The sequence below is a fragment of the Balaenoptera ricei genome, chromosome 7 (genome assembly GCF_028023285.1).
Source record: "Balaenoptera ricei isolate mBalRic1 chromosome 7, mBalRic1.hap2, whole genome shotgun sequence".
Taxonomy (NCBI): domain Eukaryota; kingdom Metazoa; phylum Chordata; class Mammalia; order Artiodactyla; family Balaenopteridae; genus Balaenoptera; species Balaenoptera ricei.
In genome coordinates, this window is record NC_082645.1 from 58,436,067 (window position 1) to 58,451,890 (window position 15,824).

Genomic DNA, 15,824 nt, shown 5'->3' on the forward strand with positions numbered 1-15,824 from the left:
TACATTAGAAGATAATTTGAACGTAACATCAGTTTCACCTTTGCGTCTGCGTGCTCTTGTCTACAATAAATGCTGAGTGCAGAAAACCATATGCAGTTGAACAGCTTTACAGGAATACACAAAAATTACACATACACAGGGGAGTTCCCTAGTGGCCTGGTGGTTAGGATTTGGCGCTTTCACTGCCCCATGGCCCGGATTCATTCCCTGGTCGGGGAACTGAGATCCTTCAAGCCGTACGACATGGCCAAAAAAAAACATTTACACATATGCACACCTCACACATCTACTAAGCTACCTCAGTTCGTCACTTGTGTCATGAGCCACGCCTAAGTACAGTTTGTACTTTCCATCTAATTTCATCTGATTTCATATCACCCCCCCTTCCACTAACTTTACAGTAACTCACAAGCTGTAGCCTTACTGACATTCACTTCACAAGCAAACCCATGATTTTCTCAAACTGCCATATTTATTGTCGTATTTATGTATTTCTTAACTATTTAACGTGTGAAAGCTCTGTTGCTATTTTTATTAGTTTCCTATCTTTTTTTTTTAATGTGTCACTGATGAAGTTTTTGAGTTTTGTGCCCCTAACCCCATTTTTCCTATAAGCCATGTAGTTTTTGTTGTACAGTTTTCCATGGCACAGTGATTTATAGAAATGCATATGTTAGGGGACTTCCCTGGCGGTCCAGTGGTTAAGACTCGCACTTCCATTGCAGGGGGCGTGGGTTCGATCCCTGGTCGGGGAACTAAGATCCCACATGCCACGCAGCAGGGCCAAAAAATTTTTTAAAGAAAAAGAAATGCATATGCTGTCTAACAGAACTGACTGTGCTTCTCCAAACCCTTTCTGCTTTACTCTTGTCCTTATTGACCATATTGATTAACAAATCCTTATATAATTTATAGTCAGAGTTTCTAGAAAATTTATTACAACTCAATGTATGTTTTCAGATGCTGTTTGCTATTAAATTCACGCTTGTTGGTCTTATTTTCCAAATAGACAGTAAACTCTCTGAGGGCAGAAGTTTGCTATGGAACTTCCCCATTTATACTCTACAATTCTTTCTCTCCATGTCCTGGCATCATGTTAAATATATATCTATGTACTATTCAGTTAAACATACTTGTTGATCTGAGCAGGATAAAATTTCATGCAGATTCACGATGTGCCTAAATCATATTTTTAAATTTAGGTTAACACAAATTTTGAAACTCAAACTACATTCTGTTAGAACTAATATTGATATTGTCATGTCTCTATTTTTTTTCTTCTTACTCTTCTGTTCTTTAGCTGCTCTTTCTCAATCATATTATCATTTTTTCAGAGCAGATTCATAGGAAAAGGGGCCGTAAATTAAATTTCACTCAAAAATAATGTTGAGAAACATGAAAAGAGGGAACCTTTCAACCTTAGAGCTTTCTAGGTTCTATTCCAAGGCATCCTCCCTAAAAACACAGTTTATTTTCCTTTTATAGTTCATATCATCTAATACTTGGGCAGATTATATTACCCTAAAAATAGTTATAAATCTTTTTTATGGTCTTCTATATTGTGATATTTTGCTTCACTCAAATGCTTATGTGAAAAGTGAAGTGAAAACTAAATATTGATTATTTGAAATATATTTAATGCATTTGGTGGGGAGAATGGGCTTGCTTTTTTTTTTTTTTTTTTGGTAAGCTTAGATTGAGATTTTTCTTGTTTCTTGAGGTAGGATTGTATTGCTATGAACTTCCCTCTTAGAACTGCTTTTGCTGCATCCCATAGACTTTGGATCATCGTGTTCTCGTTGTCATTTGTCTCTAGCTATTTTTTGATTTCCACTTTGATTTCTTAAGTGATCTCTTGGTTATTTAGTAACACATTGTTTAGCCTCCACATGTTTGTGTTTTTTACATTTTTTTCCCTGTAATTTATTTCTAATCTCATAGAGTTGTGGTTGGAAAAGATGCTTGATATGATTTCAGTTTTCTTAAATTTACTGAGGCTTGATTTGTGACCCAAGATGTGATCTGTCCTGGAGAATGTTCTGTGTACACTTGAGAAGAACGTGTAATCTGTTTTCAGATGGAATGTCTTATAAATATCAATTAAATCTATCTGGTCTGTTGTGTCATTTAAAGCTTGTGTTTCCTTATTAATTTTCTGTTTGGATGATCTGTCCATTGGTGTAAGTGAGGTGTTAAAAGTCCCCCACTATTAATGTGTTACTGTCGACTTCCTTTTTTACAGCTGTTAGCAGTTGCCTTATATATTGAGGTGCTCCTATGTTGGGTGCATATATATTTATAATTGTTCTATCTTCTTCTTGGATTGATCCCTTGATCATTATGTAGTGTCCTTCCTTGTCTCTTGTAACATTCTTTATTTTAAACTCTATTTTATCTGATATGAGTATTGCTACTCCAGCTTTCTTTTGATTTCCATTTGCATGGAATATCTTTTTCCATCCCCTCACTTTCAGTCTGTATGTGGCCCTGGGTCTGAAGTGGGTCTCTCTTTTTCTTTTTTCCTGTGTTGTACAATATATCCTTGTATCTTATTTATTTATTTATTTTTAAACAGCAGGTTCTTATTAGTCATCAGTTTTATACACATCAGTGTATACATGTCAATCCCAATCGCCCAATTCATCACACCATCACCACCACCACCCCACGGCTTTCCCGCCTTGGTGTCCATACGTTTGTTCTCTACATCTGTGTCTCAATTTCTGCCCTGCAAACCGGTTCATCTGTACCATTTTTCTAGGTTCCACATATATGCGTTAATATACGGTATTTGTTTTTCTCTTTCTGACTTACTTCACTCTGTATGACAGTCTCTAGATCCATCCACATCTCCACAAATGACCCAATTTCATTCCTTTTTATGGCTGAGTAATATTCCATTGTATATATGTACCACAGCTTCTTTATCCATTCGTCTGTCGATGGGCATTTAGGTTGCTTCCATGACCTGGCTATTGTAAATAGTGCTGCAATGAACATTTGGGTGCATGTGTCTTTTTGAATTGTAGTTTTCTCTGAGTATATGCCCAGTAGTGGTCTTGCTGGATCATATGGTACTTCTATTTTTAGTTTTTTAAGGAACCTCCTTACTGTTCTCCATAGTGGCTGTATCAATTTACATTCCCACCAACAGTGCAAGAGGGTTCCCTTTTCTCCACACCCTCTCCAGCATTTGTTGTTTGTAGATTTTCTGATGAAGCCCATTCTAACTGGTGTGAGGTGATACCTCATTGTAGTTTTGGGTTGCATTTCTCTAATAATTAGTGATGTTGAGCATCTTTTCATGTGCTTCTTGGCCATCTGTATGTCTTCTTTGGAGAAATGTCTATTTAGGTCTTCTGCCCATTTTTGGATTGGGTTGTTTGCTTTTTAATACTGAGCTGCATGAGCTGCTTGTAAATTTTAGAGATTAATCCTTTGTCCGTTGATTCGTTTGCAAATATTTTCTCCCATTCTGAGGGTTGTCTTTTCGTCTTGTTTATGGTTTCCTTTGCTGTACAAAAGCTTTTAAGTTTCATTAGGTCCCATTTGTTTACTTTTGGTTTTATGTCCATTACTCTAGGAGGTGGATCAAAAAAGATCTTGCTGTGATTTATGTCAGAGTGTTCTTCCTATGTTTTCCTCTAAGAGTTTTACAGTGTCTCGTCTTATATTGAGGTGTCTAATCCATTTTGAGTTTATTTTTGTGTATGGTGTTAGGGAGTGTTCTAATTTCATTCTTTTACATGTAGTTGTCCAGTTTTCCCAGCACCACTTACTGAAGAGACTGTCTTTTCTTCATTGTATACCCTTACCTCCTTTGTCATAGATTAGTTGACCATAGGTGCGTGGGTTTATCTCTGGGCTTTCTATCTTGTTCCATTGATCTATGTTTCTGTTTTTGTGCCAGTACCATATTGTCTTGATTACTGTAGCTTTGTAGTATAGTCTGAAGTCAGGGAGTCTGATTCCTCCAGCTCTGTTTTTTTCCCTCAAGACTGCTTTGGCTATTCGGGGTCTTTTGTGTCTCCGTACAAATTTTAAGATTTTTTGTTCTATTTCCGTAAAAAATGCCATTGGTAATTTGATAGGGATTGCATTGAATCTGTAGATTGCTTTGGGTAGTATAGTTATTTTAACAATATTGATTCTTCCAATCCAAGAACATGGACTATCTCTCCATCTGTTGGTATCATCTCTAATTTCTTTCATCAGTGTCTTATAGTTTTCTGCATACAGGTCTTTTGTCTCCCTAGGTAGGTTTATTCCTAGGTATTTTATTCTTTTTGTTGCAATGGTAAATGGGAGTGTTTCCTTAATTTCTCTTTTAGATTTTTCATCATTAGTGTATAGGAATGAAAGAGATTTCTGTGCATTAATTTTGTATCCTGCAGCTTTACCAAATTCATTGATTAGCTCTAGTAGTTTTCTGGTGGCATTTTTAGGATTCTGTATGTATAGTATCATGTCATCTGCAAACAGTGACAGTTTTACTTCTTGTTTTCCAATTTGTATTCCTTTTATTTCTTTTTCTTCTCTGATTGCCGAGGCTTGGACCTCCAAAACTGTGTTGAATAATAGTGGTGAGAGTGGACATCCTTGTCTTGTTCCTGATCTTAGAGGAAATGCTTTCAGTTTTTCACCATTGAGAATGATGTTTGCTGTGAGTTTGTCATATATGGCCTTTATTATTTTGAGGTAGTTTCCCTGTATGCCCACCTTCTGGAGTGTTTTTATTATAAATGGGTGTTGAATTTTGTCAGAAGCTTTTTCTGCATCTATTGAGATGATCATATGGTTTTTATTCTTCAGTTTGTTAATATGGTGTATCACATTGATTGATTTGCGTATACTGAAGAATCTTTGCATCCCTGGGATAAATCCCACTTGATCATGGTGTATTATCCTTTTAATGTGCTGTTGGATTCTGTTTGCTAGGATTTTGTTGAGGATTTTTGCATCTATATTCATTAGTGATATTGGTTTGTAATTTTCTTTTTTTGTGCTATCTTTGTCTGGTTTTGGTATCAGGGTGATGGTGGCCTCATAGAATGAGTTTGCGAGTGTTCCTTCCTCTGCAATTTTTTGGAAGAGTTTGAGAAGGGTGGGTGTTAGCTCTTCTCTAAATGTTTGATAGAATTCACCTGTGAAGCCATCTGGTCCCGGACTTTTGTTTGTTGGAAGATTTTTAATCACAGTTTCAATTTCATTACTTGTGATTGGTCTGTTCATATTTTCTGTTTCTTCCTGATTCAGTCTTGGAAGGTTATACCTTTCTAAGAATTTGTCCATTTCTTCCAGGTTGTCCATTTTATTGGCATAGAGTTGCTTGTAGTAGTCTCTTAGGATGCTTTGTATTTCTGCGGTGTCTGTTGTAACTTCTCCTCTTTCATTTCTAGTTTTATTGATTTCAGTCCTCTCCTGTTTCTTGATGAGTCTGGCTAATGGTTTATCAATTTTGTTTATCTTCTCAAAGAACCAGCTTTAAGTTTTATTGATCTTTGCTATTGTTTTCTTTGTTTCTATTTAATTTATTTCTGCTCTGATCTTTATGATTCCTTTCCTTCTGCTAACTTTGGGTTTTGTTTGTTCTTCTTTCTCTAGTTCCTTTAGGTGTAAGGTTAGATTATTTATTTGAGATTTTTCTTGTTTATTGAGGTAGGCTTGTATAGCTATAAACTTCCCTCTTAGAACTGCTTTTGCTGCATCCCATAGGTTTTGGATCGTCGTGTTTTTGTTGTCATTTGTCTCTAGGTATTTTTTGATTTCCTCTTTGATTTCTTCAGTGATCTCTTGGTTATTTAGTAATGTAGTGTTTAGCCTCCATGTGTTTGTGTTTTTTACTTTTTTTCCCCTGTAATTCATTTCTAATCTCATAGTGTTGTGGTCAGAAAAGATGCTTGATATGATTTGTTTTCTTAAATTTACTGAGGCTTGATTTGTGACCCAAGATGTGATCTATCCTGGAGAATGTTTCATGCGCACTTGAGAAGAAAGTGTAATCTGCTGTTTTTGATGGAATGGCCTATAAATATCAATTAAATCTATCTGGTCTATTGTGTTTCCTTATTAATTTTCTGTTTGGATGATCTGTCCATTGGTGTAAGTGAGGTGTTAAAAGTCCCCCACTATTATTGTGTTACTGTCGACGTTCTCTTTTACAGCTGTTAGCAGTTGCCTTATATATTGAGGTGCTCCTATGTTGGGTGCATATATATTTATAATTGTTATATCTTCTTCTTGGATCGATCCCTTGATCATTATATAGTGTCCTTCTTTGTCTCTTGTAATAGTCTTTATTTTAAAGTCTATTTTGTCTGATATGAGAATTGCTACTCCAGCTTTCTTTTGATTTCCATTTGCATGGAATATCTTTTTCCATCCCCTCACTTTCAGTCTGTATGTGTCCTTAGGTCTGAAGTGGGTCTCTTGTAGACAGCATTTATATGGCTCTTGTTTTTGTATCCATTCAGCAAGCCTGTGTCTTTTGGTTGGAGCATTTAATCCATTCACGTTTAAGGTAATTATCGATATGTATGTTCCTGTGACCATTTTCTTAATTGTTTTGGGTTTGTTTTTGTAGATCCTTTTCTTCTCTTGTGTTTCCCACTTAGAGAAGTTCCTTTAGCATTTGTTGTAGAACTGGTTTGGTGGTACTGAATTCTCTTAGCTTTTGCTTGTCTGTAAAGCTTTTGATTTATCCATTGAATCTGAATGAGATCCTTTCTGGGTAGAGTAATCTTGGTTGTAGGTTCTTCCCTTTCATCACTTTAAGTATATCATGCCACTCCCTTCTGGCTTGTAGAGTTTCTGCTGAGAAATCAGCTCTTAACCTTATTGGAGTTCCCTTGTATGTTATTTGTCGTTTTTCCCTTTCTGCTTTCAATAATTTTTCTTTGTCTTTAATTTTTGCCAATTTGATTACCATGTGTCTCAGCGTGTTTCTCCTTGGGTTTATTCTGTATGGGACTCGCTGCGCTTCCTGGACTTGGGTGGCTATTTCCTTTCCCATGTTAGGAAAGTTTTCGACTGTAATCTCTTCACATATTTTCTTGGGTTATTTCTCTCTCTTCTCCTTCTGGGACCCCTATAATGTGAATGTTGGTGTGTTTAATGGTGTCCCAGAGGTCTCTTAGGCTGTCTTCATTTCTTTTTCATTCTTTTTTCTTTATTCTGTTCTGTGGCAGTGAATTCCACCATTCTGTCTTCTAGGTCACTTATCCGTTCTTCTGCCTCCGTTATTCTGCTATTGATTCTTTCTAGTGTATTTTTCATTTCAGTTATTGTATTGTTCATCTCTGTTTGTTTGTTCTTTAATTCTTCTAGGTCTTTGTTAAACATTTCTTGCATCTTCTCAATCTTTGCCTCCATTCTTTTTCCGAGGTCCCAGATCATCTTCACTATCATTATTCTGAATTCATTTCCTGGAAGTTTGTCTATCTCCATTTAGTTGTTTTTCTGGGGTTTTATCTTGTTCCTTCATCTGGTACATAGTCCTCTGCCTTTTCATTTTGTCTGTCTTTCTGTGAATGTGGTTTTCGTTCCACAGGCTGCAGGACTCTGTAGTTCTTCTTGCTTCTCGGGCTTGCCTTTTAACGAAACCAACTGCAGTGTATTTCTCAGGAAAGAATCACAATGCAAAATAAATATAAATTGGAGCTGGTGAATAAAGCTTTGTTAATCATGGGGAAGAGCATTACTATGTTTTGTCAAGTAATTTTAACAGCTGTATTCTGTGCTTATATGGAATATTTTTTTTGTCTCCATATTATATGGCCTCAGATATTTGTATTTAGAGTTACTCATATTCATTTTGAATTTATTTTCTTCCTTAGGTTTCTTTAAGTTTGATTCTCACCCCCCGCTCCACCCCTCAGGTTTTTAGTGTATGCAAGTAGGTTTTTCAGTTTGCATTCCCATACTGCCTCACCATCAACAGTGGTCTTGGGATCAGATTAACAATTGGACTCATGAGACAAGATAGGCTTCACTCAGCACTAAGCTTATTTATCATTAAACAAGGATACAGGATGGGAAACAGCACAGCTTGAACAGCAGCATCATAGTAGAGAACTCATGAGTTCTAGGTAGAGCTTGCATATATCCCAGGCATCTCAGCTTAATAGGTTCATGGTCCTGAGGAGCATGACTGGGTGAGGAAGACTACCTAATAAGTTCATTGAAACTATTACCTCTGGAGTTCCTTCAGCTTTTATACCTTGTTCCCATTCTCCAGTGCAGCAGCATCTCATCGGTATTAGAGAAACAATCTTAACAGTGAACCACAGACCCTTGGGCAAGTACACAGTAACTCCAGCCAGATTCTCATTAATCTCTGTAACTCAGTACACTCCTATAAATTCTGAGTTAAGAGTTTCAAGAGGGACTTCCCTGGTGGTGCAGTGGTTAAGAATCCTCCTGCCAATGCAGGGGAGGGACACTGTTTCAATCCCTGGTCCGGGAAGATTCCACACACTGTGGAGCTTAGAACTAAGCCCGTGCGCCACAGCTACTGAGCCCGTGTGCCACAACTGCTGAAGCCTGCACGCCTAGAGCCTGTGCTCCGCAACAAGAGAAGCCACCACAATGAGAAGCCTGTGCACCACAGTGAAGAGTTAGCCCCCACTCACCACAACTAGAGAAGGCCCCAATGCAGCCATAAATAAATAAATAAGTTTCAAGAATAATTTGGTCAAGTGCCAACCAAGTGCCAAATCCTCAGGTGTTCTGAAGCTAACAGAAAGGTTGCAAACCAGCTGTTAACCCTTTCAATTAAGGTCTGTAAACAGACAGCCAACAGTCAGTCCAGAGATATTTTCTTTGTCCTCTTTGATTTTTTTTAAATTATGGAAAATACTAACATATACAAAAGTGATTGAAGTTGTATAACAGATCACCCATGTTCATTACCCATCTTTACCAATTAATTTATGGCTAATCTCATGTTACCTATCCTTAGACAGTTCTCCATTTCCTGTTTGAAGCAAATTCTAAGCATAACATTTTATTGATAAATATTTCACTGTCTCTAAAGGTGACTCTTCTGAAAAAAATAACCATACCATAATCATATGCAGACATATACACACATACGTTCCTAAATGTCAGAAATCCTTACAGTGTTCAAATTTCTAATTGTTTAGTTAATGTTTATTTTTTGATGTTTGAATTTGAATCCAAATCAGGTTCAAACATTTGGGTTGGTGTTGTAAATTTTTTTTGTTTTTAATAGATTATCCCACCATTTCTTTTTATGTTTCTTGAGATTTATTTGTTGAACAACCTAGGTCATTTGTCCTGTAGTGTTTCTTTCCCATTATTGCACACACTGAACTTTACAGATTGCATCCCTGTGTTACGTAATGTGTTCTTTCTGTGCTTCTATTTCATATAACTTTGTGGTTAGATCTAGAAAATTGATCAGATGTAGTTTTGATTTTTTTAAATTCTATTTGATGGGAGCAAGAGTCACTTAGGACAGGTTGTTTCTGTGCTCTGCAGTGGCCATTGGTGGGCAGTGCCTCCTTAGGAGTTGTAAAATGGTGATATTCTAACTCTGTAATTCCTTATTCATTTATTCTTGGAGTACTTTTGATAAAGAGCATCTTCCCTTCATCTACTATTTGATTAGCCAGTGGTACAGTTCATATATGATAAGAAGGATAAATGCTTTATATTTTATTTACCTATATCATTATGAACTGATGGATTCTAATATATTTTGTGTTCCACTGTATTGTAGTTATCCATATATCAATATTGTCCCAGCTTTAGCCTGAATTCACTTACTTCGTTTTAATTAAGGCATAATGGACTTAAAATATTCTATTGATTTCAGGTATACAACAGTGATTTGATATTTTTATACATTACAAAATGATCACCATAATAAGTCTAGTTACTCTCTGTCACCATACAGAGATACTACAATATTACTGACTATATTCCCTGTGCTCTACACTACATCCCCATGACTTATTTTATAACTGGAAGTTTGTACCTCTTAATCCCATAAACCTACTTTCCCATCCCCTTAATCACCTTCTCCTCTGGCAACCACTAGTTTCTCCACTGTATCTATGAGTCTGTTTCTGTTTTGTTATGTATGTTCATTTGTTTTGTTCTTTAGATTCCACATATAATTGAAATCACACAGTATTTGCCTTTTTCTGTCTGACTTATTTCACTTAGCATAATACTAAGTTTTATGGCTAAGTAATATTCCATTGCGTGTGTGTGTGCATGCGCGTGCACACACGTGTGTGCGAGCTACATCTTCTTTATCCATTCACGTATCGATGGACACTTAGATTGCTCCCATATCTTGGCTATTGTAAATAATGCTGCAGTGAAGGTTGAGTTGCATATATCTTAAAGAATTAGTGTTTTCGTTTTCTTTGGATAAATACCCAGAAATAGAATTGCTGGGTCATATGGCACTGCTATTTTAACTTTTTGAGGATCCTCCATGCTACTTCCCATACTGGCTATACCAATTTACATTCCCACAAACAGTGCACAAGGGGTCCCTTTTCTCCACATCTTCACCAATGCTTGTTATGTGTTGTGTTTTTTGATAATAGCCATTCTGACAGGTGTGAGGTGCTATCTCATTATTTTGATTTGCATTTCTCTGATGATTAGTGATGTTGAGCATCTTTTCATGTGCCTGTTGGCATCTGTATGTCTTCTTTGGGAAAATGTCTATTCAGGTCCTCTGCCCATTTTTTAATCAGATTGTTGAATTCACATCTTTAAGTCCACCATGGTTTGAATTAGAATACTGTTAGGTGGGCGAAGCTCTGTCCAGTCTGTCATATCTTTCTCCATTTCCTGGTTAACCTCACTTATCTGTGTTAGTTTCCTCATCCTTAAAGCATTTGAGTTTTGAGACCCCTTTTAAAATTAAACTTCCTTAACCCAAAATAAAATTTAAATTTGAAATTACTTTTTGTAGAGACCCCAAAACATAGTTATTAATCATTGGCAAGTGATACCACTACCCCCTGTTGTAAGTCTGCTCTTCAACCGAAGCTAAATTTCTTAATCATTAGAGGAATACTCAGGCATTGAATAAGCCCATGGCAGTAGAATCGTGTTTCTTATCTTTCCACATTCATGCATAGTATTTTTTCTATTACTTCTCTCCTACAGTTGTACTTCCAATATTGATAATAAGAGAAAAAGTTGAAAACTACAAAAAGATTAGAATCTGGGATTCTTGAATGTTATTTCTGTGCCTTTAAAAAAGTATGTTATTCATATGATTCCTAAAATTAACTTAGTTTAATGTTTCAGATTTACCTATTACTTTTCCAGAATTCTTTAGATATAAATGTAACTGACCCATGAATCTGGAGATCTGGATTCTAATCTTGAGTCTTAACTCCTTTCCTGTACCCCTCAGTTCAAATAGCTGGATGAGCTAAGTGTTAAATACTGGACTTTGAGAATCTGCAAAAAAATCTAAACTTCCACTTAAAAAGTTTGTCTAAAAGTGTTGACCAAACCGTTTTGCTTTTTATTAAAGCTAGGAAAGAAGAAAAGAAAAGGCATAAATCATCATCCTCCTCCTCCTCATCCTCCAGTGACTCAGATAGTTCAAGCGATTCTCAGTCCTCTTCTGATTCTTCTGATTCTGAAAGTGCTTCTGAAGAGAAATCAAAAAAAAGAAAGAAGAAACATAGGAAAAATTCTCGTAAACACAAGAAAGAAAAGAAGAAGCGAAAGAAAAGCAAGAAAAGGTCTTAATTTATTTTTACAGTACTGACTTTGTATTCTAATTCCCTTCTGTTTATATATAAATCTATTGTGATTTTGGATCAATTATATGGAACATGAAAATAGTGAGAAATGTTTCATAGCATGAAGTATAAGACCATTTTGATATTCTACAGTCTATAGATTAAATTTGGGTACATTCATTTTAATTTTCAACAAAACCATTCATTTCATTTTGTCTGAACTCAATGACCTTTTGGTTATATAGGTTTGTATTTTATGGGAGGAATATAAGATTAGTGAGAATTATAGGAAACCAATGATTGTTTTCTTTATTTTCTGTAGCAGTCTCTCGCTTTTTTGTTCTTTATTTTTTTTTCCTCCTATGATAGCATAGGGTAGAAAGCAGATAATGTCAGCATATTTCTTTTCTTTTCTGTTTTGTCTGAAATAATCTATGGTTGTACTAAAACTCATCTTTATAAGCCTGTTGCCTCTAAAGCAGTTTCTTTACCTATATTTTCAAGTATTTTAAATTTATCAGAGGGCATTGCACATGAAGTATCATATTTTGGTTCCATTTTATTGGAAAATATTTTTTGAGAATGTGATAACAGAAACATTTGGTTTTGGTTTCTGGTTGGTTTGTCAGAGGAATGAGTATTTTCCCCATGTAATTGCATCTTTGGTCAGAGATGGGGGACAGAATGATGTATATATTGTACATATTACAAAGGAAAGAAATACCAACAATTGGAAAATTGGGGTAGGTACATAATAACCAAGTGGAATTTGTTTTGTATGTTTCTATTAAAGCGCATCTAGTGAAAGTGAGGCTGAAAATCTTGAAGCACAACCCCAGTCTACTGTTCGTCCAGAAGAAATCCCTCCAGTACCTGAAAATAGATTCCTAATGAGAAAAAGTCCTCCTAAAGCTGATGAAAAAGAAAGGAAGAACAGGGAGAGAGAGAGAGAGTGGTATGTGAATATGTTTACTTTATAAGCTGCCCTACACTCTCTACCACAGAACCTTTCTTTTTTAAAAAACCGTATTTGCTTATTTTAGATAAGATTTAATTGGTGACCTTGTCCCAAGATTGAAATTTCTTAATAGGATAATGTTAGCAAAGCTCCTTTTTGCTAACCACATAGCTGAAAAGATAAATTGACTTAATTCAGACAGATTTTTGAATAAAAGTTACATTAATTAAAAAAAAAAAACAAGCACTGCAAATGGCAAAAAGATATGTTAAGTGTCATTCCAAACAAATTCCATTTAAAACAAGTGTTTTACTCTGTTATTTGTATACATTAAACTTTTAAGCAAGTAAGAACCTTTATTTTTCAGTTTGTCTGATGGGGGAAAATGCTGTTTTTCTTGCCTGGTTTACAATATTGTTGTATTGAAAATTGATAGCATATTCAAGTACTTTGAAAATTTTTCTACATAAGTTCACATTATTAGTATTAGAAGTTGTTAGTTCTTTATGAATCATTTTAATAATTATGTCCAAAGATAGAAAAAAAGATGGGTATCTTTTATTTATAATTGGAAATAACGTATTTAAAAGTAATAAAATTCTGAGCATTCCCCCTATACTTTCATAATATAGTAAACATATAAAAATAAGTCTTGGTTACTTGAATTGGGATAATTTTGATGGATTGGATTGAGTTTACTCAGTTAATAGGAAATTGTGTTTCTAAGAAAGTAAATATTAAGGAGAAGATATTTGAACTACTTTAGAATGCATTTTTCAAATATAACATACACAGATATTGTTAGTGCTAATTAAATATTAACTCATTATTATTTGAAAATAAATAGTTTCCCTTTCTGGTATAAAGCATGATATTAAACATTTTGCTAATTCAGACCATCTTGTCTCTGTTTAATTCACATTAATTACATTTCTCTATAGTTTTATTACCAGTGAACAACTGCTTATAGGATAGTAAGATACTTTAGAATCAGATAGCTTTAAAATTGTTCTCTCAACAGCATATAGCCTACTCTGAGTTCCTTAGCACTATCAAGTTGACTTCATCTTAGTGATGATTATATAACAGTGTTTCTCAACAGGACACAGTTGGCATTTGGGAACAGGATAGTTCTTCATCTTCACACATTACAAGATTTTAGCATTCCTGACTTGTCACTCAGTACCAATAGCACCCTCTAGTCATTGACAGTTGTAAAAATGCTCCCATACTTTTCCAGATACCTACTAGGATTGATAATATTCCTGGTTGAGAACCACTGATTATATATGTAAGACTTTAAATTTATTAGTTTAGATCAGTAAAGCTATGTTCTCCAGATTTATTTTTATAAAATAATGTTTTTTAATTTTCCCTTTGCTTCCTTCTAGTAATCTACTTAACTCCCAGCCTGCTTCATACCAGAGGCGACTTTTAGTTACTAGGTCTGGCAGGAAAATTAAAGGAAGAGGACCAAGGGTAGGTGATTCTTTTCCCAGAAGTCCTAATAGTATTGCATTTATCTTAAATAATCCTGGAGTGTTTCTTAAGTATTGTTTTATACATAAGTAGTTAAAATTTAGAGTAGATAAGGATATTGAATTATATGTTCTCTTTTTATAGTAACATCTTTGTGTTGGTTCTTCCACGTTGAAAATCCATGGGATGTTAATGGATTTTACATGTACATGGCATAAAATGAGACTGAGATCTTTCTTATATCCCTTTGTTACTTCCTGACTGCTGTGTCCCTATGCTTGTTAAAAATTAACCCTATTCTTTTATTTCATACTCTTTCTCTTCACTGGACTCTCCTCATCAGAATTTAAATATCTTCTTGTTTTTTCAAAACTTTTAACCAACGTGGCTATACTTAGTATGTTATTTCTTCACTTCCTACTCGTTCCTCAGCCATTTCAGTTTGTCTTCTGCCATTCTGCTGAAAACAGCACTTGCTTTATGGTCAGTTCCATGTCACAGAATCCATTGGATCCTTTCAGTCTTTGTCTTATTTAATCTCCCTCCTTGTAATACTCTTTCCCCTCTGCTTCCATCATCTTTTCTTCCTGTCTCTGGCCAGTCTATCTTAAATTTCCAATGCTAGTTCATGCTCTTCTACCTGATCTTTAAATATTGTAGTACCTCAGGGTTCTAACTCTTCTCACTCTGCATATGCTTCTTGGGCAATATCATCACTCTCGTAACTTCACTGGGTACCTGTATGCTGATAACTGTCAGTTTTTCATCTGCCTTTCTGGCACCAAAGGCTTATTTGATGACCATTTAGGTGCCTAATGGGCACTTTAAACTCATCATATACCATGGTAAGCATAAACACTTCTTCAGGCCTGACCCTCCTTTAGATTTCTGGTCTCAGTGACAGACACTGCCACCTGTGCAAGTACTTAAACCTGAAGCCCAAGAATCATTTTGTTTCTCCCCTTTCTTTCCTACCTTATATAACTTATCCATCACCAGATCCTGTCAGTTCAACCTCAACCTCCCAAATACTCTGAAATCTATCTGCTTCTCTCAAGCTCCACTCCTACCATCTTAGTTCAATTCACCATTGTATATTCTCTGAACTATAAATGGCTTCCTAACTATTCTCATGGCAGTTTTCAAACTTTTTTGTCTTCGGACCTCTTTACACTCTTAAAAATGATTGAAGATTCAAAAGAGCTTTTGTTGATGTGGGATATAGCTATCGATATTTACTGTTTTAGAACTTAAACCCAAGAAATATTTAAAACAAGAACATATAAACACACATTTCATTAGCAATGAAAGCAAAGAATCAAACCACGTTATGCCTCATTGATTTCCTACCTGAAAATTGGGAAATTTAGTTATTTTAGAAGGCATGGAAAAATCAGACATTTTTTTGAACCTAGAAATATGTACACTTTAGCAATTGTTGTAATGCTTTTATATTTTTATATATTAATTTTTTCCCCTCTTTTTTTAAAGCGTTATCGAACTCCTTCTAGATCCAGATCAAGGGATCGTTTCAGACGTAGTGAGACTCCTCCACATTGGAGGCAGGAGATGCAGAGAGCTCAAAGAATGAGGGTATCAAGTGGTGAAAGATGGATCAAAGGGGATAAGTAAGATTTAACTCT

The 15,824-nt window shown here is 35.4% G+C and overlaps 1 protein-coding gene across 5 annotated transcripts in view; it reads left to right on the forward strand.

The window, feature by feature from the left end:
• PPIG (peptidylprolyl isomerase G) overlaps positions 1–15,824 on the forward strand; it is a 41,025-nt gene that overhangs the window by 23,402 nt on the left and 1,799 nt on the right. For all 5 annotated transcript variants that reach the window (XM_059928058.1, XM_059928059.1, XM_059928056.1 and 2 more), the window contains 4 exons: positions 11,531–11,744; positions 12,538–12,699; positions 14,094–14,181; positions 15,673–15,809. In XM_059928058.1, the coding sequence (XP_059784041.1) occupies positions 11,531–11,744; positions 12,538–12,699; positions 14,094–14,181; positions 15,673–15,809 (601 nt within the window). The remainder of the gene's footprint in view (positions 1–11,530; positions 11,745–12,537; positions 12,700–14,093; positions 14,182–15,672; positions 15,810–15,824) is intronic.